The sequence below is a fragment of the Salvia splendens genome, chromosome 1 (assembly GCF_004379255.2).
Source record: "Salvia splendens isolate huo1 chromosome 1, SspV2, whole genome shotgun sequence".
Lineage (NCBI taxonomy): Eukaryota > Viridiplantae > Streptophyta > Magnoliopsida > Lamiales > Lamiaceae > Salvia > Salvia splendens.
Window position 1 is genome coordinate 273,955 of NC_056032.1, and position 25,848 is coordinate 299,802.

The window sequence follows — 25,848 nt, forward strand, 5'->3', positions numbered from 1 at the left end:
ATGCTACGACCAATATATGTACTTAAACAAATAAAAGTGCAACATCAGTTTTGTATAAATAAAGAGACCTAAATTTTACCTTTTGTTCATAATACCCATGTACAATTAAAAAACAGTAATATAGCAATTAATTCTCATTTTTAATAATAAAGTTTATGTATCCTGTATTTCTGTATCATGTAACTAATTGAATTTTGTATGCAACATCTCAGATGAGAAACAGTGTCAAGCACTTTACTTTTATGCCACACCAATCACCATATACAATATTCCTTTAAATTGCAAATTAGCATGAAGCATAATTAGGAGGAATTTGTGTGTCTTATCAATTAGTAATTCTGATTGTTGGCAACAAAACATCTCCCTAGCTCCTCCATCCCAGCTGCCCCTTTGTCCTCCTCCAAATATACAAACAAACTCAACAAATAGTTCATAAAATAAAACTAATAATGTCAAATATCACAGGTGATGAAGGGAGCTTCTCTTCTGGAGAAGTCCAACAGCAGCCAGAGAAGCACTCCAACCCCGTTGCCACCTCCACCAACAGCAATGGCTCCTCCGCCTCTCAGCCGCAGCAGAAACAGCCCCAGCCTTCAGCTAAGAAGAAGAGAAATCTTCCAGGAACTCCAGGTATACTTTATACTACTATAGTACTTATGAATATTTCAAGAATATAGTTAAAGTTGTTTATAAATTATAATTGGAAGATCCGACGGCGGAAGTGGTGGCGCTGTCTCCGACGACGCTGATGGCGACGAACCGGTTCGTGTGTGAAATCTGCAACAAAGGGTTTCAAAGAGACCAGAATCTGCAGCTGCACAGAAGAGGCCACAATCTGCCATGGAAGCTGAGGCAGAGAACCACCATCGAGGTCAAGAAACGGGTCTACATCTGCCCCGAACCCACCTGCGTCCACCACAACCCCGCCCGCGCCCTCGGCGATCTCACCGGGATCAAGAAGCACTACAGCCGCAAACATGGGGAGAAGAAATGGAAATGTGACAAATGCTCTAAGAAATATGCAGTTCAGTCCGATTGGAAGGCTCATCACAAGACTTGTGGCACCAGGGAGTATAAGTGTGATTGTGGAACTATTTTCTCAAGGTTTTTATTTTATTTTATTATATTTTATTTTCTTCATCATCATAACCAATTAATTAACCATCAAGTTTTCCCTTGTGCTTGTGCAGGAGAGATAGCTTCATCACTCACAGGGCTTTTTGTGATGCACTGGCTGAGGAAAACAACAAGGTGAATCAAGGCTTATTGGGCCCAAATTTATCGGCCCAACTTCCAGATCTAATGTCCGCGATGCCCATAACCTCTAACACAAACACACACACAAACACATCAATGGGATTCAACAACCCATTAAAATCACTCCCCCAAGATCTCCTCCCAATCCCCTTCAAGCCCATCAACATGCCCGCCGGCGCTACCTATGCTTCCGGAAACTTATTAGGTAGCCCGCGAAGCATGCCCTCGTCGTCATCGGGGCTCCAGCTCAGCTCAAACTCCAACCAAACAGGCTACAACTACCACCAAGACAGCAAGCATTTGGGCCAAATCTTTGGATCGGCCCAAATGTCAGCCACCGCCTTGCTCCAAAAGGCGGCCCAAATGGGAGCAACTGCTACCAACTCCCCTATGATGCAGAAGAACTTCGTCAGCACCATGGCGGGCCCAGACCATGTGTCTATCCGCCCCAGCCCAACTGTGCATGGGTACGAGAGCTTCCATAACGAGCCGTTCAACAGCGGGTTCTCACCCCAGATGATGCAGAAGGGCCCGCCAGAGCTCTTCGAGGGAGGGGGCGATATGGTGATGTATGGCGGGATGCTGATGGATCAGAATATTCCGGCGCCCGGATTCTTGAAAGACATGGTGGAAGGGAGTGGTGATGGGAGAATGGGCGACATGACGACTGTGGATTTCTTGGGGGTGGGAGGATCAAGGGGGCAGAATTTGGAGATGAATCAGCACAGAATGCAAGTGATGCAGAATAATAACAATAATAATTTCCATCATCATCAGCAGCAGCATGAAGAATCTGATGTGGAAAAGCCACTCTACAACACATTCTGAAATAAGTAGCTAATTCATATTCAAGAATTTGAGATATTGTTGATTCAACTTAAACTTTTACTCATGCTATCTCCAATCTACATGGATATTGTTTTTTGTTATAGTAAAAAAAAAAGAGAGATCCCAACTTCAAATTAATACAGTAGTGAGATCTACTGTATATTAGGCATTACAACTCATGTATTTTATGCCATTTTACGAAGTCTAGTTCATAAGTTTTACTCACTTTTTTTTATAAAAAATTCCGTTTTTACTGTGATTTCTTTTTGCAAATGATATAAATTTCTTATAGTGATCGTAAATTTTTATATAACCGACCCATTTATTTTAAAATTTTAGACTTTTTAACATCTATGATAACCTTATTATTCATGTGAAAATTTGAAGGGAAAAACAATAGAGAGAAGAACAGAACAAAGAAAAGAAAAATAAGAAAGAAAGTTGATAGCTCATAAACTTCGTCGTTGCTACAATTATTTATCGCACTCCTAACTGAAAATTCGGGATCTAGGATGATGTTATATCAAGTACTACTAGCGATGGGTCATATACTCGAGTTATTCAACGTTGGTAATCGAAGTATGCTAAATAAAAAAAAAATTACAGAGGCGAAAATAAGTAGTTGCATTATTTGTTTCTACTTAGGCTAAAAAGCTGGCCTGCAAAGGGTATTGGGGAGACGATTGTTGCAATGGCCTTGGTTTACTGCCCAATACTGTTATTTCTTTTTTTAATTGCAAAAGAAGCACAGATTAGCATTATTTAGCAGAGAGCCTCAATCTTTCTTACTAGTTGAAAATCACCAGCAACGTGCTGGCACAATGCCTTAGTTCATTGTCGGAAGTCGGGCATTGGGCGGCCAAGTTGCAGCTGAATGGAGACGTGTGCGATGCTTGACACAGCCTCCAAGATCTTCTTCTCAGCCTCTTTTGCAACCTCCATGGCCTCCCTAGTTTGGCACCCCTCCAGTATGAGTAGAATGCCGGAGAGCTAGGAACTAGATTTTTTCAAGATTGTTGTGGCATTACCTGATTGATGTGTCCGGTGGCATGGAAACCTCGATTTGGAGAAGGATCTGGCCTTGCAACGAGTGGCGTGTGATGCGTTGGATACTCATTTTCTGAAACAAATTTCCAATAACTCTACCTCACTTTTAGTACCATATGATGTTGTATAAACAAAAACACAAAGGGAGATGAGCAAGTGGATGATTAGAAACAGAAAACTCATACCTCAGAGGAGGTGGATGATAAAATCGCTGAAACAGTGTCCACCACGTCAGTTGGCTCTAGTGAAGCGGTGTTGCAACGATGATCTGAGCTTTTACAGCTTCTTTGGTGGTTAATACCACTCTCCGTAATACGTGAAGTTCCTGGCTCTACAGGAAAATTCAAAAAACTCTTGATCAAATATCAAGTAAGACAGTCAATTTGAATCCTTAACTTTCACATAGCACAACTCTAATACAAAAGGCCAAAAGAATCTTACTATTTTGATGAGCAACTTATTTACCTATATGTATAAAGACTTCTGCAACTTCTGGGTGGGATTGCTGAAGCTGACTGCGAACATTTTCCCCAACATCATGTGCAGCACTAATGCTAGAAAAAGGGTCAACCTACACCAAGTATTTACTCATACCGACTCTCTAAACATGTGACCATATTATGGAACTTGTAATACTATATAGTGTGCTTCAAAACTGCGGCGAGAGAACAAACCTCAACATCCACATCAAGGTACAGATTTGATCCAGCTCGCCTTCCTCTGAGGTGATTATAGCCCTAAAGTTTGCAGCGAAGATCGCTTAAAAAAGGATAGACAAGTGATATGAAACCATGCATAGCAGTTAAAAAGCTAAAATAAAGGAACAAGCCTGAAATGAATGTTTATAAAAAGGAATTAGTTCTACAGGAATTTGAAAATTTCCTACCTTGACTCCCTTAACCCCAAGTATTGTTTGTTTATAAGGTTCAAGGTGTTGTGATGGAATAGCAGCATCCACCAATTCCAAAATACTGAATCATCCACACAGAACAAGGTCATGTCAAAAACTCTCAGCATGTAAAATGATCATTCTCTTTCTCAAACTAAAGCATATATTTCTCAATACAGAAAACGTAAAAGAAGCAGATATATATTGACGCTTGACACTCTACCTTTGGTAACCGCTTTCAAGTCCTGCTTTAAAAATCATCGCAGAAACGAGAAGTCCAGCAAGAGGATCAAGAAACCTCACCCCAAGGATAGATCCACCTAATATTGCAAGTCAGAAATAAATATCTCAAAAAATTGTTAATGACATATCAAACAAAGGATGTTACATCCGTCCAAAAGTATATATTGAATTATTGATAAATTCAAGAGCAATTTTTAACAAGCGTAACGCAAACCAAGACTTAAAAGTAAAAGAAACGGATGATCTTGGACCTATGTAGCTCAGCTTTAGGTCAGCAGAGAAAATCTAATGTCCCAGACTTAAATATTAAGAACATATAACTGGCTAAAAATTTCCTAAATTCCTCATATGCATACTTTTGGAATTCATTCTTTTACTCTTAAAGACAATGGACAGATATTTCAATTTGACTGCAAAACAGACTGGTAATTATTCTGATATTCTAGTACATTTAAGCCGCATAGATTGCAAAATATTTTTTCCACCAAACATATTATGCAGGCTCGAAACAATCAAGCCCTTTGAAAGTGAATTAGGGCAAAACACTATTAAATTTAAATGACCAAATAAAAAGGAAATAAATATGAAGTAAAATATTTACCAACCCCGATGAGGGCAACTACTGATGAGATAGCATCTGCACGATGATGCCAAGCATTAGCTTTCATGAGTCCACTGCCACTCTTCTCGCCAGCTTTCTTAGTAACCCAATATAGCCTTTCCAAAGTAAAAAAAAAAAGGTGCATGTTAGTCAATACAACGATTAGAGGTAGATCGATATCTGTAGAATCAAATTGACAACAGAAATATCAACTATGAAACAGAACATAAAGAAAACACCAAAAAAACACAAAAGATACTATCCAGTCAACGTAAATAAAGGCAACAGATCCTATAGATAATAAAGAGAGAAATGGCTTTATACCCTTCTTTTACACCTATTGAGACTACAGTCATATTTAAGGCCAGAATCGGGTGCTCCATGTCCATTCCGTGGTGATGTCCACCGAGCTGGTGACCATGAGCATGGTTATGAGCCAAGGAGTGGTTAACCACCTCGGGAGCAGCCGACCAGACACTCTACACAAATTTGAAAAAATGGAATTGGGATGTTTAACAATGTAAACTGCAGATCTTCAGCTTTAAATAAGTCATATACATCAGAAAAAATATAGAAATGTACCGCCAGAACATCTATCGCATGCCAAGCAATGCCTCCAGCAGTTAGCAAGAGCACACTTGATATTCCAAGGGCTCCTAATGTCTCAAACTTTCCATGTCCTGAACAATGGCAATTACAATTAATTGTCAAATATGGTGAGTAGAATATTTCAAAATGAAATCCATCAAGAGTGTTTAAGAATATCTCATAAGTCATAATACAATGTGGATGATGATCCGTCCAATATTTGATTGCATTGTGTGCAAGATGGAGACAAATAGACAATATAAAGCGTAGCTGAACATGGAAAATTCACTAATCCAACAACCTTTCAAATACAGCTTTATACAAACATTCACATTTAGCTATCGCCTAGTAAAATAGTTTGATCAAAATTTTTAAGGGTAGAAAAAGGGCCAACTAGTTTTAGTCTCTATGATTTTGACAGAGAAAGGGCATACGAACTAGTATTTCCTTTGTAAAGCAGACAAGTCAGTGACTAAGGCAACAAAGTATAGCTCTCATTTCTAAATTTCTGTTTCATCGTTCCTGATAGATGAGGCCTAAACAACTAAACTAATGAAACATTACATCTTTGTCAAGTCAGATGGCATCTCACGTTACACCTATTCATGGTTGTCTAACAATACTGAACAGTCCACATATCTATTTAACACTCAATGCCACAGCTGAATCAGTAAAAATTGAACACAAAAGCGGAGAGTCTCCATATGAAAGCATGGTGATACAGTTAGTTACTATCATCTTCTAAGAAGCTAAAAACACATTGAATGAACAGAGACTGCTTAAATACAGATCAAATGTGACCATATGGATGTTCTTTATCCTTGGGCGCCCTTCCAGCTCTAAACGAAAACAATGCCACCCCACTCAATACCTAAACCATTACACCACACAGCTACAATTATTAAGTAAAGAAAAGTTGTTACTGTATAAAGAAACAAAAAAACGCCCAAATCATACCACATCAGAAACCGAATGAGCTGCATCAGCAATAATGGCGGTGCTGCCGGACACATAGCCCGTGAAGGCTTTTCCCAGTGCTAATCCGACGTCCGCGGCGAGGCCTAGCCGAAATATCCTCTCGCCCTCTTTTCCAGAATGAGAATCACCGTGATCGTGGTGCGAGTGGCCGCCATGCCATCGCCGGAAGATCTTGATATTTCGATTTTCAGAATAAAAGGTTGGCCGATCATGAAATTCACCAACAGAAGAGCTTCTCAAAATCTCCGAGTTGCAAAGCTGTGATTTGATTGATATGCAAGATTTCGTAGCAGGATGGTGGAGAACTTTCAAGAATCGAAAACCCATTTCCTCTAATGTGAACACAAATTGAAGCTTAGCCTTAGCATAGTATATATGTATATATTTTCGTTTTTCGTTTTTCTTTTTCTTTTTCTTTTTCTTTTTCTTTTTCTTTTTCTTTTTCTTTTTCTTTTAACGAATGCTATAACTAACTCAATCAATAAATTAAATTTCAAACACCGTCTTTTATCTTGAAGATGTCTATTGATTTTTTTTGAAGTAGGAATAATGTATTTTGGAGAGTACATGTCTACGAATTGTAATTGTAAATCTTAATAATTATAAACATCATAGAAAATAGAAAATTCAATCCCAAAAAAACAATTTAATTTTTTTATCAAAATCTATGAAGCGTGAATCATGCCAAGTTATTAATCAAACATCCAAAAGTTCAAACAGTTTGTTTTTTGAACATATAGACGTTATAAATTGAACGCATACAATACAAGAGAGCGAAAAAATCGGATAATTTCTGGAGCTTGATAGAAACAAACATCCCTTCATTCACAATAAACCATTTTGTTAGAAAGAATTGAGAAATTCAATCGCAAAGCTTGATAGCTTTATCATCCCCACCACACGCCTAAATATTTCAGCAACAAAATTGCTCTAATTCTACATCCGTACAAATTGCACTTTACCCCATTCTGCGTCTCTCACTTACAAACCAATCCAATCACTGCTATCTTCTCCGATCTTGCCCCCTTTTACTTCCAGCATCTTGATAACCGGAATGCTGAACAAAATCTTGCTGTGTCGTCTTTCCATGCCTGTACCCATTCCTCAAGCTCAAGCTCGGCTCATTATGGCGTTGGCCTGGTACATACTCGTGGCGCCTGGAGGGGCTGTGGTCCGGGCTCCATGACTCGTATTCACGCCTACTTCTACCACCCCAGGTACCTGAGGATGATGATGGATGCCCTCCCGAATAGCCATGGTGGTAATTCGCACTAGGATTACTTTGATACTGATAATTCGACTCAAAACCCTGTCTTGCTCTCAAAGTATTTGGTGGCGTGGCTGACCGAGACAGGCCTGAGGCTTCGCCCCAGATAGCCGGGGATGGACCCCGGTTCGGGATAGCCATTTCTGAGGTAAAATGTTGTGCGTTTGATGAATTATGACTATTTAGGTGGTGCATTTGTGGATTAGTGTGTGGCTGCCACTGTTCAGGCAACTGAACTGAGGCAAGCTGAGGCGCCACCTTGTGAGAATACTGTTGGAGTGATGCTGAACGCTGAGGAGTCAAAATTGTGGCGGCCGGAATCGCTGAAACCATACCTTGCTGCCGGGCTTGAGAAACTCCGTATGCGATCCCATTGGCCAAGCCCTGCTGCTGCTGCCGAGAAAATGGATTTCTTGAGAAGTCGGGCTTCGCTCCATTCTGCATCAAGAATAAAATTGTCCATCAACAAGGTATTCAGCAGAATCATCAAACAGTGGAGTAAAATATTTAAGCAAGTATTATACAACAGTTACAGATTGCAAGAACTGCATGATGGGTATCTGGATGTCAACGAAAACTGATATTTCCCATCCTTCCCAATTTTTCAATAACGAACTTGCCTTTTTAGTTATTTATTAATTTATTTTTTTATATTTGCCCTTTCCAGAAATGAGTTTGCCTGATCTTTTGTTTGTAAAAAATGATTTCATTGGATTCCTCAGTGTAATAGTTGCATTTTGCGAGACATTTGAGTACTTCTCTTCCCAATTCTCATTCAACTGACCAGACCCCAAAAAAATTATAAACCATACAAATTTTGTTAAGAGGGAACAGAAACGGACACTGAATATTACTATGCAAAAACTGGAAAATTTTCCAAGTTGAGTACAGAATGTGCTAAGATTACGCACCGGAACAGGGTCGCTTGAAGGTGTTGGAGATGGCAGGGAAACTTCAACCGTATTGTTGGCTAAATTACCCAACGAATTCACGCCGTTGGCTTTGATTCTATCAAGCAGTTTGACGGTCTCTTCACTAGATAGATTACCAGCTTGCCCAGAAGTCAAGGCAAAAACCAATTCTGGGTTTTTCAATAATGCTGCTAGTAGCTCAAAATCAGGCTCATTTATACTCTCAGACGATGCTGGAGCAATAATTTTGCAGCTATTGTGTGGAGGATTGGCTGGTGATTCTAGGGGTTCAACATCGGGCAGTTGCTCGATGGGGATTTCAGGGGTTAATGAATCATCACAGTCCATTTCACGGTCCCAAGGTTCTCTAGGGTTGGATGGAATTTCCTGTATTATCCTATAAAATACTTCTCTCTCGCGTCTATTTCTGCTATTTTGGACTTCAACTTCTTTGCTATTAGCACCTTCACCGACACTCCATGTCTCGTCGATTTTCAATTCTGCACGAAACAAACAAATATTCTGGCATAAATAAAGAACAATAAGCTAAATCGGTAGCCTAACTAGAAATATCACATAGAACTACGAATGTTTGATTAAGATCGACAAAATCAAATTCAGCAACTACTAATGTTTGATTAGAAGAGTTACACTTGAAGGCTAGAAAAGAATACAAACAAGAAACTAGTCGTGTATTCTCATTACAAACTCCCGAGTAATTAATGGGATATTTGTGAGAAATATCTTAAGGGTAACAGCAAAATCCAAACAGATGTTTGATACTGCCATCTCACTCACGTACCACCACTAAATGCAGTTTTCAGATTTCAGAAGATGAACTTATGTCGCAAGCACTTAAAATCTATTTGTTACATTTGAATTTAGAGCAAGAAGATTATACTTTGTGGAGCCGTCAATTTGGATTTTCTTACATATTGGTGTCCGATATATCATCTCATTAATCAATCTTAAAAAATTAGATCACTTGCACTTTATTGAGCTTCCACAACTTGGAAGAGAGAACCATTCGGTATAATGAAGGCAGCTGATCATTGTATGATTTGCTCCGGAATGGTCAGAAACTAAATTAAGATAATATGTATGCCACTTAGGCCTTCAATGTTACCTTTAGAGTATAGTCCTGATGAAACATCAATGATAGAATGATGATGATATCAGATAACAATAGGAAAACATGAAATTAAATGCCAATATCTGTATTGTTTGTATGACTGATTTCTGCAAAGCTTAGAAAGCAGCAGAGCCACACAAGCAGCAGATTTAGGAATGATCAGATTAAACGCCCTGATGTTTGGAATCCCAAAATAATCTCCTCAGGTCTTAATCTTTCTTGGAATTAAGTTTACAAAACAATAATAAGCATGCAGTATACACTTAGTTAATTATTTGTGTAATTATTTGTTCATTTGAAGGGAGGAATTAGCTTATCTTGTAATCTGAAAAATTGTAAACTGCATTACAAAGTAACATTAAAGATCAATAAGGAACAGGAGCCAAGCAAATGTACCTGGAGGCATCTTCCATGAGATCTGAATTCTCTTGTACTTTTTCCGTGGAGGCTCCTCCAATTTCAAAGAAGTTTCACATGGATTAGAAAGTAAAGATAAAGAATCGTCAACATTTGTCTGTTCCTCAAGTTCTATCTGAACATTGGCTTTGGAAACTAATGTCACTACACTGGCATTTGGACTAGCTGTGGTCAACTTATTCTCACTTTCAGACTTTCGTTTCTCACTTTCTGACTTAATTTTTTCATCAGGTGTAATTGTCTTTCCATATTTATTCTGCATAAAATGAGCACGCATCTTTGCTTTTTGAATATCATCAGCCGAGAGTGGGCGGCTCTGAGTAACACCCATTGATCTTGCAACCTGGGGACTCCTTACAGCCACCCTTTGACCTGGATGCTCTACCAACTGGACTTTACGACGCTCTCGTGTTTCTATTGACTGTTAAGGAAAACAATGTCTAGAAAACATAGAGAGGAAAGAATGGTATCGTGAACGTGCATTGGAGCTCTTTTGACTTCTCATATATTTATTATCACTCAGATTGTTGGCATAAAATACAAAATCTATAAAGCAACAATCAACTTTGACAGAAAACTTAGAGCAAATCTGCAATCTATTGCAACAAATCTATTTCTCATGATCTTATCTAACAGCCCATAATCTGTTCCAAACAAAAAACATGTAGCATTCATGATTAAATGAACACAATGAAGGATACGGGGTGGGTAAACACCTCTCCTTTTATTGGAGTCATCTCCTGATGCTGTAAGCATTTTTAGAGGCTGAGCAGTGTCCAGCTTCCTACAAAAGAAAATCAGGGTTTAGAATGCAATATCAAAACAAAACCCATTGTTAATGTTGATGAGGAAAATATGGTAAAGCGGGATACCTATGGGAATCAGGATTCTCACACATGAACCTCAAAACATCTTCCTGAAGTTTTACAATATACATTAGCACTTACTTGGACATGCTGTGAATATATAAGTTAGTAAAGTTAAAAAAGACTTACGGGATTTTCCCTTTTTAAGTCCCATGACTCATTACCCATAACTTCACTAATGCTGCAAATTAAAAGACAATAACTCTCAATTAAAGTGAAAAGTCGAAAAAGTAGTTTTCACATGGGATAAAAGAATGTGCATGCCTCTGCTTCAACAACATCTCATCCAGTAAATCACTTGCTGATTTCAGTCCATCGTTTTTCTTTGACGATAGGTTCTTTCCCAGCCTCTTGCTCCATTTTGATAACATAGACCGAGCCCTGTTTGATATGTCTGATTTTCAAATCAGAAAATGAGCCAACTAGCAAGAGGATTTCAAGCAATAAAGTTCATGAATAGCAAGAACCATGAACACAACTATGCCATGTTATATTGAATAGCAAGAACCATGAACACAACTATAGCATGTAAAATACTTATTTGTCAATAACATGATAATGAGATAAAAAAAATTAGTAACACAACAGGTAATCGGTTTATGTCTACAAGGAACAGCCTCAAGATCCATAGTCTAAATTTCAATCCAAATTGACATTTGAGTCTCTGAAAATATATTTGCTAGTAAACTAAAAACCAAATATAAATTTCAGCATTCCTTCAGAAAGCACGGAATATTCACTGAAAGCATCAACCACATTGATGGATGAACAAAAAAAAATGGAACAGTCACTGAAAGAACAGAACACACCTGCTGCTCTGTAAAACCGCAGCTTATTAACACTCTGCAATATAGCAGACATATGCCCAGGGAGAGCCTTGCTTATAGGCAAAAAATCAAACAACTGAAAATGAAGAATTAGCTTACAGCTATTAGCTATATGAACTCCATTATAAATTGAAATACAAGCATTGAGTAAAACATGTACATATTCCAGTACCTTGAGGATAACAAGCAAAACACTTGTCTGTTCTTCTGTAGCTGCTTCACTTAACCATGTTGCCAATATCATCAATCCACCTTCAGCTAAAAACCTGCAAACACACAAGCATCATAAAATTAAGGGAGGAAACAATTGATTAAGTCAATCATCAACACGAATAGAAAGGGAAGCTACCAATTCAGCACTGACGGATTTGTTATACGCAAAATCCAGCGTATCAATTTAACCTGACCAGAGAATGATTCTTCTTTCCTCATTAAGCCAAATATATTATCAATAAAATGCTTCTCTGAATCAACCAGGCCAGGTAAATCCTCATGCCTCTTTGAACTAGAAGACCCTTCATCAATACGTGTTGGAACAACAGTGGCTAAAGGAATAGGTTCAGCAACTGTAGCTAAAGGAATGGGTTCAGTAACTGTAGCTAAAGGAACGGGTTCGCCAACTGTATCTAAAGGAACGGGTTCGCCAACTGTGGCTAAAGGAATGGGTTCAGTAACTGTAGCTAAAGGAACGGGTTCACCAACTGTATCTAAAGGAACGGGTACACCAACTGTGGCTAAAGGAATGGGTTCAGCAGGAATAACCAAATTTGAAGTGGTAGCAATTACATCATGCATCAAACCATAGGCAGATGTATTAGCTTTCTCTCTAGACAATCTGACAAACTTTCTCACTCTAGTTCGTTGCCCAGCAAAGAAATCCCGAACCTACAAATGATAAATATTTGAACATAATTGAGTTAGATCCAGGTGTATAGCATCAGCAGCAGCTATTTGTCTCCGTAAATTTCTTAATGAATAGTAAACCAATAAATGTACAGAGAGCAACATTTCTTTCAATGGTATCGTATCAATATACATGAGTCCTTTCATCAATGACAAAGCATGGTAGCATCTCATAATCATTAACCGAGACAAGAAGAAACAACTGTTGTCTAAGGCACCCGCTTCTTTTTACCAACCACTGGAAATGAAAAGGAATGAAGATTAAAACCTGAGTCACAGTAACTCCAAACTGGGAACTTATCTCCCGAGTTTCCCTCTTGCTAATTGCATCTTTCAAAGAGAACACGAGTTGCATGTAGTTTACAGCCTTGGGATTCAGCAAATCCCTAGGCCTCTTTCCTGCAAAAACAAAATTACAGATAAATATAACAAAGGGTGAATTCTACAATCCACAAATATATTCAGATAAATATTGACATCGCAACTTGGAACACCACGCCTATAACCCTCAAACAAAATACATGAACAAATTCAAATTATACCAATAACCAAAAAGCAAACAGAAGCCCAAAACAAAAAAAAAATTACAAGATAACTTCTATGCAAGTAACTGATATTTGGGCAATGGGCATAATCAAAGAGGAAATTAATTCCAATTACCGATACAGAAAGTAACAAAGAAAAAAAAAACTCACCAATTTTAATGGACAAGGCACTAGCAGCCTGCATTGTAATTCCAAAAATTAGAACAATCAACTAACCAGCTAAAAAATGCAATAAACTGAGTAGAATATTAAACAAACAGTACCATCTCCTGAGAAAGGGGATTGACACCGGTGAGTTTGCATTGGGTGGCAACAATCTGTTGCAGCTTCTCGATCTGATTCTGGAAAAGATCCTTCTGCTCATCCAACAAGGCCTGATACGAAGTCGGCGCAGGAGATGCTGCGACTTCCATCAGTTGAGTATCTTTCGATGACTCCATAGCCTAATCCCAATTCACCCAACCATTCTGAGCTAGCAACTGCTGATAGACCCGTACACGGATTGAAATGAAGAGTGATTGTTTCCGATTGGGTAGGGTTACAGGAAATAGAGAAGAAATGGGAATTGGGTAAATGATTAGGGTTCCAATTCGATTTTAGGTAACCCTTGTTTATTATTACAGCGGAGATCTGTTTTCAAAGCATCGGAATTGGGGTGGAGTTTTAACTCTTCGTTCAGGTATTTTATTTAAAGTCGACTATGGCACCTGATCTATCACTTTTTGCACGTACCTGTTCTTTATTTTATATCATTTTTAGTATTTATAAATCACATTTTTTTACCTCATGCAATTTTCACCCAAAATATCCTTTAAATAAATTCATTTTTCCATTTGTATCATAAAGGATATTTTAAGCATTGACAAAACTAGTACTAAAAGTGATATTATAATATCTTCTCTCATTCTCATCACTCTTTATACTATTATTATTAATCAATATTAATATTATTATTTTGATATTATAAATTAATAATTTATTTATTTTTAATATCATTTAAATATACTTAATCATAATTATAGTTATAATTATATTTAATTATTATAATAATATTATTGTTATAATAGTAAAATTTAGTAGTAATTAATAAATAATTATTATTTTATATTAAATTAATAACTAATCGATATAGTCTTAATCAAAATTTAAAATTGTGAATTGTATTCATAATGATAGAGAGTTGAATATTTTTAGTTAGGTGTTTCAACCCTAAAATGAGTGTAAATAATTTAATTAAAAATATTCAATTGATTTAATTACTTTAAATAATTAATTTAATTATGTGTTTTGTTATTGATTTATATTATGAATGCAGTTATATGTATGTATAAACCACTAAAAAGGAAAGAAGAAAAAGAAGAGAAAAGAAAAAAAGAGGAAACATAAACTAAGGAGAAAAAAGAAAGAAGAAATAAATATAAAATACTAAAAATAAATAAGAAAATGAAGAAAAAAGAAAGAAGAATAAACTAAAGAAGAAAAAAAGAAATAAGAACTTAAGAAAAAAAACCACATAATTGGTTCTATTTAATTGAAATTTCCAAAAATATTTTCCATAACAAAAAAATCACATGTTTGGTACCTATGGTTATTTTTGCCATGGGGTACTAAAAACGATATAAAATAAAGATCATGTACCATTTATGTGCGAAAGTGAAAGATCAGGTACCATTTATGTGCGAAAGTGAAAGATCAGGTACCATTTATGTATTTCACTCTTTTATTTATTGTATCCTAATTTTTTAATTTATCAATTTTATCTTAGTCTTTTCAATCCATATAATTAAATTGATGAAGTAAATTAAAAATATTTAGATATAATTAATAAATTTAAAAAAATCAATAAAGTTAATTGTAGTATAGTTATCAAAAAGAAAGATAAATTTAATTTATTTTTCAAATTTAAATAAAATTAATTCAAGAAAGATGCCATGACTAAAATTATCAGAGGAGTATGAGTTTATGTTTTTGAGACTTAAAAAAAAGTGTGATATGATATTGGAAATACTTTATCTAACTGTTCTTAAACTCATGATCGTATTCTAAGAGCATCAGTAATAGCGCCCGTCCCGGTGGAATTCTGACCGGCGTGCCGGAATTCCGCGACGGACTTCAGCCATTGTGCATGGTATGCACGGATACGGAATTCCGCCGAGGACACCGCAGTTCCGCGGCATTACGCGGAATTCCGTCGCGACGGGCATGCGGACGTCTGCCATTGCATTGACTCCCACGGACGTCCGCGCAGAATTCCCGTTTATTGCATTAAATTTTTTTTAAAAAAATCTATATATTCGGGAAGTCCTTGGGGATGTCAGCCACTGTGCAGTGGGAAGTCCTTATGACGTGGCAGTGCAGTGAGAAGCCATGTATGACGTGGCAGGAGGTGTTTTTGGGAATTTCGCCGGGAATTTCGCGCCACGGCTGATGCTCTAAGGATTAGTTACCTAAAATCTCGCATAAACTTTGTGTATATTAATACGATGTTGAATTATAGTAGTATAATTTATTGCTTAAGAGTAACGTATTTATGATGGTATATTTTTTTCATATAGTGAACTACATAAACGGTACCTGTTTTTTTTACTTTCGCACATAAATGGTACCTGATCTTTATTTTATATCATTTTTTTACCTATAAATCACATTTTTGGTACTTGATACAATTTTCACCCCAAAATACCCTATAAACAAATTCAATTTTTTTATTTGTGATATTATAATATTTTCTCTCATTCTCCTCACTCTTTATACTATTATTATCAATCAATATTAATATTATTATTTTGATGTTATAAATTAATAAGTAATTTATTTTAAATATCATTTAAATATAATTAATCATAATTATAGTTATAATTATATTTAATTATTATAATAATATTATTGTTATAATAGTAAAAACTAGTAGTAATTAATAAATAATAATTATTTTATATTAAATTAATAACTAATCAATATAGTCTTAATCAAAATTTAAAATTGTATTCATAATGATAAAGAGTTGAATATTTTTAGTTAGATGTTTCAATCCTAAAATGAGTATAAATAATTTAATTAAAAATATTCAATTGATTTAATTATTTTAAATAATTATTTTAATTAGGTGTTTTGTTATTGATTTATATTATGAATGCAATTAGATGTATGTATAAAACACTAAAAAGAAAGAAGAAAAATAAGAGAAAAGAAAAAAGAGGAAACATAAACTATGGAGAAAAAAGAAAGAAGAAAGGAAGATAAAATACAAAAAAAAAAGAAGAAAATGAAGAAAAAAGAAAGAAGAATAAATTAAAGAAGAAAAAAAATCACATATTTAGTTCTATTTAATTGAAATTTCCAAAAATATCTTTCATAACAAAAAAATCACATGTTTGGTACCTAGAGTTATTTTTGTCATGAGGTAAAAAAACGATATAAAATAAAGATCACGTACTATTTATGTGCGAAATTGAAAGATCAATTACTTGAAAGATCAATTACAATGTATATAGTTCACTCTTTTTCATAAAAAGAGGAACACCTAAGAATTAAAAAATTGAATTACAAGTATAAATGGAATAAAATGTGCATTCTTTTCACTAAATCTAACCTAATGGAGAAGAAATATTTTTTACAAGCAACAACTAAATACAGTACATATCAAAGAATTCTCAGCAAATTGGGATAAGCAAATTTCTGCTACAGAGAAAAATGTTCCCACACAGCAAAATGCCACGAAATCTTCACAGGGACTCAAGACTCTCCTCCTGCATCCATCAGAAGCTTTGATCGCGTCTCACCTCACGTACCACCTGCACCAAGGATCGAATAATTACCACCAAAAAGACTGTGTTCCTTTCAAAAGTAACACATCACCGACTCCAGCAAAAAAAATGATAATCTGCAACCTAAAAGAGATTAAGTTCCTGAATGATTTTGCATTAAACGTCAGGTGATTCGGGTTGAAATGGATATAAAATTGTGGGGGCAATAATTGTTTTCTTCGACAATGAGAAAAAGTACATTATGAGAACCACAGAGAGCAGATATCTCAGCAGTAAAAGAGACTGGTTATGTACCTGTCAGCCGATGGTGATTTCAAGGGTGTCCATGTCCAGAATGCCATCAAGATGAAGCGGCTCGTACGTTTTTCCAATGTAAGTATAGCAACTGGGATATTTCAGAAAAGTTAATAGCTATATGTATTTCCTTGAGAATCAGCTCCACAGCATACTACAAGTATACACTATTCGGGCATCACTTCCAACTCATTCATCAGTGACAAATATACAAACTGCCATATTACTCTTCCCACCAGGTGCAGCTGATTCAGAAACTTATTGCACTTGACTAAATGAATACAAAAATAGATTCTGTAAGGGCACGAGCAGAAATTATATGATCGCACCTGCAATTATTGAAAGACAATATAAGAGTCAGATTAAGGGCCATGTATAAATCTCAAGGAGCGGCCAATGGTGAAGGGATAATTTACCTGAGGATGCAATCCCGATTCCCAATCAGAATTTGCTGGATCTGGGTAAACTCATCGGGGCCAATTTTGTCATTATGAAAAATGCATCGAGCTTGTATATGAAACACAGGGTCAGCACACTCAAGACAGCACTCCATTGCAACTGTGGGGCATGCATCAACACTCCAACACCTTAAAATGGTCCGATAGCCTTTCGTCAACCAAGCTATGGTCATTTCTTCAGTGATACACTTTATCAAACATCATCAACCCAAGTTGAAAAAAAATTTAAAAAAATTGAGGCCTTTATTTCATCCATAAGCATGCGATTAAGAATCAGAAAGGCAATGCAAACTCAATATAACTGTACAGATTTACAAGGGTGACACGTTCTACTTGAACTCTTGATGCATTGCATATTATTTGGTGAGTAAGGACCCAAAACTGGAATGTTAATTACAAGTTGTTTAACGGCTGATGGCATCCATTGCAATTCGCACAAACTGCAATAAACCCTCAACATCTTGGAAGCTGTAGTCAAGCGCATTTTTAAGTGAACGGATACCCTCTTTCTGGGTTTCTCCAAGACCTGACGAAGCAGCTGCAAAAGCAATTCTTGATTTTCTTGATGCTTCCATTGCAAAGGTAACATCCTGTGCCTAAAGAAACCAACAGTGTAAAAATCAGACACCAGCACAGAATGATTATTGCTGTACCACTCAGAATTTCTAGGCAGCCTACTACAGCACATAGATGAATAAAAAATTCAAAGATTGGATCCCATGAAATATCTATTTGCTACAAGACGTGGAGTATCTAGTCATGTACTTACAAAGTTCAAAACACGCAGAAGACCACAACGATTACGTGAAGTAATGATATGGCTTCCAGAAACTTGAGGAGAGCCCGCAACTCTGGCTGAGACAGCCTTGTCTGCTGTCGCTTGGTGGTTCAAGTTGTCGACATCAGAGGCAGAGGAGGATGGAGATTCACCTGAATGGGAATGATTGAGAATAATTAAAATTAAAGTTGTTGAACATTGACATAAAATGTGTTACATTGAGTCATGATAAAGCAAACAAAGGGCAGTTTACTTCATATGCTTCTAGTTTAGCTATCCTCTTTGAACAAAGGAAGGTAGCCCTATAAATTTCTGATCCATAACTTTTTTTATGTGATGGTGCAACAGTTCATAGCCCAGTGTCCTACTCATAATATTTATCAATAACAGCGGGGGAACCAGACACAGATGTTCTGATATGATTCTGATCTAAATAAATTATAACGAATGCTGAATCAAAAATTTACCAGGGGCAGCAATTTGAAGAGCACTTTGCAACTCGGCCCGATCCCTGCTTGTATTGCTATGAGATGAATAAATCACTCGCATGTAAGCAACCTCCATACATTTGTAGGCCAAAGCAGCAGCACCCATGTCTTTTGACTTTTCATAGTCATGGGCACAAAACCTACAAAATTTTAACTCTTCAGCAAACAGAAATGGTGCCATGTCCATTTATGGATATAACACTATTAGATAAAGGAGAGAATACATATGCCATGGACCAACTAGTGTAAAATGTAAAATTATCTTTTGATTCTTCTTTGTTCGCGAAGGGCACAAAATATAACATACAGGGATTAAGTTGTAACAACTCATTCAAATTTTGGATTACCAAAGTAGAAGCATGAAAGCATATGAACAGAGCACAGGCAGAGCTAAGGCTGGTTATTGATGAAGATTAATGACTTACTCGCATAGTTTTGCAGTGCTACTATATATATGCAATGAGTGCATCAGTTCATTATGCTTAGTAGCTTCACTACTTCCAGATTCAAGCAAAGAGGCTCCATGGAGAAACTTGAGGGAAGCTTCAAAGTAGAGCCCAATACTGGTTCCAGAATTCTGCAAAAAAAAAAAAAATCGGTTATGGAAAATTGAGGAAAGGATAGATAAAAAGAATCCAGAACACCAATATATGCATCAACCTTAAGACGATCAGCCATGTGTTTGAGGTCCTTCGCCTCTTTTAAAATGGTATTAGCAGCCTGACTGGAGGAATCCTTTCGAAGGGGACTTGGAGCGTCAACATCCCGAACTTTATGAGAATTTGGGGTTCGATGCCTCATAGGCAGACCATTTGAGTTCTCAGATTTCTTTCTCTGATTCAAGGCATTTTGTGCATCACTGTTATCGGATGCATCAGGAGCCAAACCTTTTAAACTATTTTCCTTCTGAGATCCAGAAACAGGAGCAGTCTCAGTCTGTATTCTTGCTAAGGGCGGAAGTGAGTGTGACTTCCCATTCCCAAGGAGTTCTGCCTGGTTGCTTTTCTTAGGTAATTTCTCATTTTCATGCTCTTGTGGGAGATCATGCTTCTTATCCTGGTTTCTGATAGTATCTTGTCCATCATGGCCAAGTTTCTTTTGACTTGGTGCTCTAGAGCTCCCACTTGACATTCCTCCCGCCGTATCTTTCTTGGAAACAAACTTCTCACCCCTTTTAGGAGAGCCAGATTTCTCATCAGACTTGTTTCTTTTGCTCTTTGACTTCTCCTCTTGCAAATGCATGTGATCTGGAGCATCATTTCTTGAATCAGAAGCCTTGATTTTAATCTTGTCTACGTCAGAACCAGAGGCGTGAGCCTTGTCGTTCGAATGTGAAGACTTTCCAGATTTTTCCAAGTGAACTCCACTCTGAGATTGGTTGTTGTTTGTTCTTGTTTCAGCTTTAAATTGTTCAGAATAATGTTTTGTACTATGATTACTATGACATACCTGATCGTTGTGGACATCATCGACATGATCTTTCAGAGTAAGAACTGCATCTATTTTATCCAATCCGGTTCGGTCATTCCCTCCATCATCACTGCCCGGAAACCTTCTCGGGTTGGCAGCTACAGACTCATGAAAAACAGTCCATCCATCGAGGCTTTTCCGAGCTGATGTGACCTTATCAGCATTAGGAAATCTCAGAGGGGATGATGAGACTGATTCAACTGGGGAGCCTTTAAGTTCTTGGCCATTAGTTTTGGTTCTATGTGAGCCAGATACCTTGGAAGAGCTTGAATTGGCAGCAACTGAAGGATTTGCAGAAGCCATGTCACTTTTCAAATAATCTACTGCTTGAGTGCCGTTCACAAGCTGCCCATCATATTGGTCCTTAATACTTTTGCATTTTCTGTCGGCTCCTACACTGGCTTTGCTTCCGCTCATAGCTTTTCCTCCAGACTTGGAAAGTCTAGCTTTCTTTTCTTTTCTGTGTTCACTTTCACTCGATTCTTCTCTAAATTCATCAGAGTGCAAGTAATGTTGTCCTGAATTGGAAACAGGCTCATTATGAGTCTTAGAACCATGATTTTCTTTTGTTATCCTCTTTCTAGGATCTTCATCGTCATATTTTCCAGAACAGAGCAAACCATCAGCTGCAGGTGATGGAACATGCATTTCTACATTCATACTCGATACTATACTTTTCATGGATTCACCATTAAAATCGTGAGGGTTATTGTACTTGTCTGGATCATTATCAGATGTATTATTTGACAGACTGCACGAGCGATGACCTGCTTTTGTGGAAGGCCAGCCACCATTGTCAGAATACCAATTTTCATCATCACAATGCAACTCCTCACTCTTAATTCTTTTAGAAGATCTAGAGCCCTCCATATCAGAGTCACGCTTGCTCATTATCTTTACATTCGTACCTATGCAAGTCCATTCGAAGATAATAATTTAGAATGTTCAGGAAGAAAGCCCAAGGTCGAAGTAGATATGACTCACAAGTGCACTTGACCACAAAAAAGTACACGGAGTAATGATAATACCTTTATCGGAAGATCTGACTTGTGATAATTTTTCTGCTTTAGCATCCCTGCACTTCTCTAATACCATACTTGCTTGCCGCATATGCTGTCCAGATTCATCTACAGAAGGTGAGTTACTCGTGCTGTTCATTTTAGTTACTTTTCCCAACATACCAAGATTCTTCTTCCGTGAGTTCGATGAGTTGGTGGAACCATCTATATCCGCTGAATTTGCAGCCACTGCAGACCCATGTTTCTTCTTCCAGCTATTTGGTGCAGTTGGGACAGCAACATCATGGTGTTCTTGAGCCAGAGGCCTGGGCTCAGCTGAGTTCATCCCCGCCATAGCCATAAAGGAATTATTTGGCCGAATGTCTTGACCCTCGGAAGGAGGGACCGGAGCTGAAGTAACAGGATGGTAAAGAGCCCTTAAAGCATTAGTCGTCTCCTCCTCTGGGATGCTACAACGGTTCATCCCAGGCCTGTAAGAATTGGAAAAAGTGAGTTATCCACATTGAATAACTTCTAAGTTCGCCAACATAACAGCAATTGACCATCAAAGGCAGTATTGAAAACTTTGGATCAACTATAACACTGATAATAAGAGAAAACATTTCCAAAGCAGCAAGTCACGTGACAAAGATCCTAAAAGAATACATATTTTAAAGTGGCTGTAAAGTGACAACTTACAGCCAGGAAAGCATCCTGCAAAGCCATTTCTCAGGGAGATTTTTGGGATTAGTACCAAGTGGGAGTAGTCTCCATGTTTTACACTTATCACATAAAACCCAATCTTCTTGGACCAGAGGAATCGATCCACCTGGAGCTTCAGAACTCGGACCATTTTCAAGGGGAGGAGCTGGCCGGAAAACGGATTTAGCATTTTTTTCTAGTGTTTTTTCAGAATTTCTGCCTGTATGTTTTTCTCGATACATGTTATGATCTTTACTTAAATTTCTTTTTCCAGCAAGTTGAGAATCTTTTAACCTTCCTGAGGATGTCATTTCCCCAGAAACTGATTCATTGTATTCATTTTCGAATTCTACATCTCCAAAGAAGTCCTTATACCAGTCCCTTGGTTTCTCATGCTCCTTCTGGAGATCAGGTGTGCCATTTTTAGATATGAGACTATTATTAGTCTGAGAACTCTTGCAACTTTTAGGAACCAAAGAAGACTCAACCAATAACTCATCTTTTGCCCTGTATGCACCTTCAGAGTCTTTATTTTGAGCTTCCTTCCGTTTCCTCTTCCCCCCAGTTGATGATTTCTCAAGAGATGATTCCAGGCCTTCCTCTTTAACTGACCCTCCTTTCTGAGTTACTAATTGTTTCAAGAGATCAGGCGGTTCGGCAGCAGTGTGAGCTTTTATTCCCTTAGAGGCATTAGACTCCGACTGGTCCAAGACAGGAAGCTTTTCTGCCTTATATACGTCCTCCTGAGGGCAAGCTGCAACAGTACCTATTAAATTTCCTTCTTCAGATTCAGAAGCCTTGACCAATGAGCCAGACCTCACACACAATTTCTCAACTCGGCTAGCATCATGAGCAGGTGCCGAACCCTCCAAATGTTCCTTCTCAATAAACGGGGTTAAGGCTTCTTGCTTTATCCCATCTTTCACAGCAAAAGCTGCAGGGGACATACCCTTTGATGGATCGGAAACAATATGCTGAGAACTCGATAAAAGTGGAAGCTTCAAAGCATTACAGACGAGCTCCTCATACCCAAACGCATCACGATCATTTTCTTCCTTCTTCAGTGGAGAAACATTACTCTCCACAAAAGCATTATTTTTCAGATATGGTAATTCTGTGAAGTAATCATCAACCTTTTTCTGTTCAGTAACTATATGGTTGCTCCTACTGGAAAGAGATCCATTCCATAATGGCCCAGACATTTTGCTTGTTTTGTCACCTGGTTTAGTTTCACTTATTCCCCTCAACTTCCTTTTTTCTGTAAGATGAATCAGATCCTCAGATAGAGGGGATAGAAGAAGTTCCTCAGAATAAGATGTCATAATCTGCTTGAGCACCGAAACAACAAGAAAAGCTTAAACATTTTTTACAAAAGATAAATTAAACAAAAAGTTCCCGCAAATAAATATCAACAACAATATTACCTGAAGAATATTGGTTGGTGATGCCTCAGGCACACCCAAAAGTTTACCACATTGCCTTCCACTAGTTGTGGGACTGTCGTCCATCGAAGAGGATGGTGAAACTACAAGACCAAGTCCACTGTAGATTTCAGCATTCTTCTGTGCTGACAGGTTTTCAGAGCCAACTTTGATCCGGACCTTCAGTGTTCTCTGATCACTCGCAGATTTTTTATTTGTTCCACTTTTTAAGCTTGATTGTTTAGCATGTTTAGATTTTAAGTAGCCATTGCCTTGCAAGGAGGTTCCCACTGATAAAGGTTTTCCTGAAGCGGAAGGGGGCCTTATTGATGGAGAAGCACTTGATGAAGCTAAAGAATTCTGCCTTTGATCCTACATCAGAGAAAAATCAATAAATCTACTTAACATGATTTTAGGTTAAGGTATACTTTCTATTTCTGCTTTTAAGAGGACTTGGGGGATAGAAAAACATCAGTTGAATACCTCTGTGTGGGGCTTTCTTGGTGACTCATAGTTATGAGCCCCGGCTGGACTTTTTGTATGGGACCAAGATGGACTCCGCTGATATGTAGGTAAAAAAGAACCATAGCCACCAAATTTTGCCCCTATAAAGTATTTGATTAGTACATAACATTCTAAAATCACATCTACATGGCCCTACAGTTACATAACTGGTTGTACTCGTTCTAACTTACCCAAATTCTCAGCTGAAACACCTCCTTCAAAATCTTTCTGGAGGTGACCCAAAAATTTATGGACTTTTTCCTCCTATAAAAGGAACATGAAATGCGGAACATATCTATTAATTAAGGAGAACAAGAATGAAAATCAAAATCAAGCTTCATTACTATATAGCACCTAATACTACAACCCCATCAGCTCACAGTGATGGAAGGAAACTTAACATTTAACATGTAGTCAATGTTGTCTGTCTTAAAAGCCACTATCATCTACTAAACAAAACTCCGGCTTAATTAATCAAAAAGAAAAGGTAATATCCTCTAGGATTACACATAAGCACATATGGAATACAGATGACCGTCAGATATTGGTAACTAGCAGCTCAAGTTCAATACTCAGTAGCATCATTGATCCAATTATTCCATAAACCCAAATATAAATGACAGAGCTCATTGATGATCACAATACACGGGTCAACAATTTATAAACAAGATCCAAACTGCCTACTGCATACTTGAGAATTAACATAACATTACAAACTGAAGAAGCGAATCATATAGAAAATTAAAATATGGTAATAACTAGTTAAGTAAAGATCCTTACAATGTAAGAGAGAGCAATATCAGGGTTAATGGTGGAATCTTCTCCCTCCTGATAACCAAGAGCCTCCCCTTCTTCTAGCTCAGTTTCTTCCATGTCTAATCCCAAACCCATCCGCTTTCTACCATCTCTACTGCCCACAGATAACATCTCACACAAATTGAAACCAAGGGAAACAGATATTACTAACAATAACAATCAAAACTCCCTTAAGTGAACTTTTTTCCTCCACCGTTTACTTTTCCGCCAAAAAAGTTTAAGGCATATATACAATAAGAGCCCCCAGAAAAACCCTTTAATGTTTTTCCCTGATCATACTTAAAACTCCGATTTCCTCACCAAACAAAGAAATAGAAAAAAGATTATTTTGCTCGGCAATACACCAATCTACATTCGGGAGATGAAAAAATCGGCAAATTGTCAATTTATTTTGAATCTGAGAGCTTGCTTGATTCACGTAACGTGGAAATTAGATCGTGTTATGCGATCTCTGAAGCTCAAAATGTTGAGCAGGAACAAAAAGTAAGAGAGAAGGGACTCTGGTTTCAGCAGCCGCGATTGTTTCTCTAAGAGTAAAAATAAAATTGGAAAAATAAAAGCTTTTACAGGAAAAACACGAATATTCTAAATTCTTTTATTTTATAGTTTTTGGAAAATAAACACTAGTAGTATTATTACATCGAATTTCTGTTTTTGCCCCAACTGTTGTACTACTGGTTTATTACCTTTTTGCCTTTTGGGAATATATAAAAATACACAAATTTGTCCCACTATTTTCACTTCTAAGATTAATTTTTCATATTATTTTATGCATGTATACGAAACTACTTTAGTATTAGTATTAAACTTGAACTACTTCATTCAAATAGTGTTGGTATAAGGTTTTTTAGAA

The 25,848-nt window shown here is 37.2% G+C and overlaps 4 protein-coding genes across 5 annotated transcripts; 1 reads left to right on the forward strand and 3 right to left on the reverse strand.

Annotated features, from left to right (window-relative positions):
• The first annotated feature begins 254 nt into the window (after window positions 1-254).
• On the forward strand, window positions 255-2,310 carry LOC121802626 (zinc finger protein GAI-ASSOCIATED FACTOR 1-like). Its single transcript, XM_042202308.1, has 3 exons — window positions 255-630; window positions 708-1,104; window positions 1,191-2,310. The coding sequence occupies exons 1-3, from the start codon at window positions 450-452 to the stop codon at window positions 2,083-2,085; spliced, it is 1,473 nt and encodes a 490-aa protein (XP_042058242.1). The 5' UTR covers window positions 255-449; the 3' UTR covers window positions 2,086-2,310.
• Window positions 2,311-2,514: 204 nt separating this feature from the next.
• Window positions 2,515-6,805, reverse strand: LOC121792904 (metal tolerance protein 2-like). Its single transcript, XM_042191041.1, has 12 exons — window positions 6,411-6,805; window positions 6,255-6,324; window positions 5,448-5,545; window positions 5,190-5,344; window positions 4,866-4,981; window positions 4,245-4,341; window positions 4,019-4,103; window positions 3,807-3,869; window positions 3,598-3,703; window positions 3,318-3,463; window positions 3,114-3,205; window positions 2,515-3,034 (listed from the first exon to the last, which is right to left on the reverse strand). The coding sequence occupies exons 1-12, from the start codon at window positions 6,756-6,758 to the stop codon at window positions 2,917-2,919; spliced, it is 1,494 nt and encodes a 497-aa protein (XP_042046975.1). The 5' UTR covers window positions 6,759-6,805; the 3' UTR covers window positions 2,515-2,916.
• A 432-nt stretch (window positions 6,806-7,237) lies between these two features.
• On the reverse strand, window positions 7,238-13,955 carry LOC121805791 (homeobox protein LUMINIDEPENDENS-like). The gene is made up of 13 exons (XM_042205797.1): window positions 13,563-13,955; window positions 13,450-13,477; window positions 13,023-13,153; window positions 12,201-12,736; window positions 12,024-12,117; window positions 11,834-11,927; window positions 11,289-11,418; window positions 11,154-11,205; window positions 11,031-11,074; window positions 10,860-10,942; window positions 10,138-10,572; window positions 8,610-9,109; window positions 7,238-8,136 (listed from the first exon to the last, which is right to left on the reverse strand). The coding sequence occupies exons 1-13, from the start codon at window positions 13,737-13,739 to the stop codon at window positions 7,435-7,437; spliced, it is 3,006 nt and encodes a 1,001-aa protein (XP_042061731.1). The 5' UTR covers window positions 13,740-13,955; the 3' UTR covers window positions 7,238-7,434.
• Window positions 13,956-16,716: 2,761 nt separating this feature from the next.
• LOC121805802 (cysteine-tryptophan domain-containing zinc finger protein 3-like) lies at window positions 16,717-25,531 on the reverse strand. 2 transcript variants are annotated; one of them, XM_042205817.1, is made up of 14 exons: window positions 24,960-25,530; window positions 24,371-24,443; window positions 24,159-24,280; window positions 23,679-24,047; window positions 22,252-23,579; window positions 21,583-22,043; window positions 20,534-21,462; window positions 19,745-20,452; window positions 19,510-19,661; window positions 19,064-19,224; window positions 18,588-18,748; window positions 17,777-18,414; window positions 17,361-17,689; window positions 16,717-17,093 (listed from the first exon to the last, which is right to left on the reverse strand). In XM_042205817.1, the coding sequence occupies exons 1-12, from the start codon at window positions 25,104-25,106 to the stop codon at window positions 18,223-18,225; spliced, it is 4,803 nt and encodes a 1,600-aa protein (XP_042061751.1). In that variant the 5' UTR covers window positions 25,107-25,530; the 3' UTR covers window positions 16,717-17,093; window positions 17,361-17,689; window positions 17,777-18,222. The 2 variants fall into 2 exon arrangements, with proteins under 2 accessions (XP_042061751.1, XP_042061742.1); XM_042205808.1 differs by having other exon boundaries at window positions 19,745-21,462; window positions 24,960-25,531.
• Between the last annotated feature and the right edge of the window lie 317 nt (window positions 25,532-25,848).

Bases quoted from the DNA above. Each gene is read 5' to 3' on its own strand.
- LOC121802626 (XM_042202308.1), top strand. From the start codon at position 450: ATGTCAAATATCACAGGTGATGAAGGGAGCTTCTCTTCTGGAGAAGTC. The intron at 631-707 runs GTATACTTTATA...TATAATTGGAAG, and splicing joins AAATCTTCCAGGAACTCCAG to ATCCGACGGCGGAAGTGGTG. The intron at 1,105-1,190 runs GTTTTTATTTTA...GTGCTTGTGCAG, and splicing joins TGTGGAACTATTTTCTCAAG to GAGAGATAGCTTCATCACTC.
- LOC121792904 (XM_042191041.1), bottom strand. From the start codon at position 6,758: ATGGGTTTTCGATTCTTGAAAGTTCTCCACCATCCTGCTACGAAATCT. The intron at 4,982-5,189 runs GTATAAAGCCAT...TACTTTGGAAAG, and splicing joins TCAATAGGTGTAAAAGAAGG to GCTATATTGGGTTACTAAGA. The intron at 3,464-3,597 runs GTAAATAAGTTG...ATTTTCCTGTAG, and splicing joins AGAAGTCTTTATACATATAG to AGCCAGGAACTTCACGTATT.
- LOC121805791 (XM_042205797.1), bottom strand. From the start codon at position 13,739: ATGGAGTCATCGAAAGATACTCAACTGATGGAAGTCGCAGCATCTCCT. The intron at 10,943-11,030 runs GTATCCCGCTTT...TTTCTTTTGTAG, and splicing joins GAGAATCCTGATTCCCATAG to GAAGCTGGACACTGCTCAGC. The intron at 9,110-10,137 runs GTACATTTGCTT...TGTTTCGTGCAG, and splicing joins CTCATGGAAGATGCCTCCAG to AATTGAAAATCGACGAGACA.
- LOC121805802 (XM_042205808.1), bottom strand. From the start codon at position 25,106: ATGTTATCTGTGGGCAGTAGAGATGGTAGAAAGCGGATGGGTTTGGGA. The intron at 24,281-24,370 runs GTAAGTTAGAAC...AATACTTTATAG, and splicing joins TGTTTCAGCTGAGAATTTGG to GGGCAAAATTTGGTGGCTAT. The intron at 19,662-19,744 runs GTTGATGCATAT...TTTTTTTTGCAG, and splicing joins ACATGGCTGATCGTCTTAAG to AATTCTGGAACCAGTATTGG.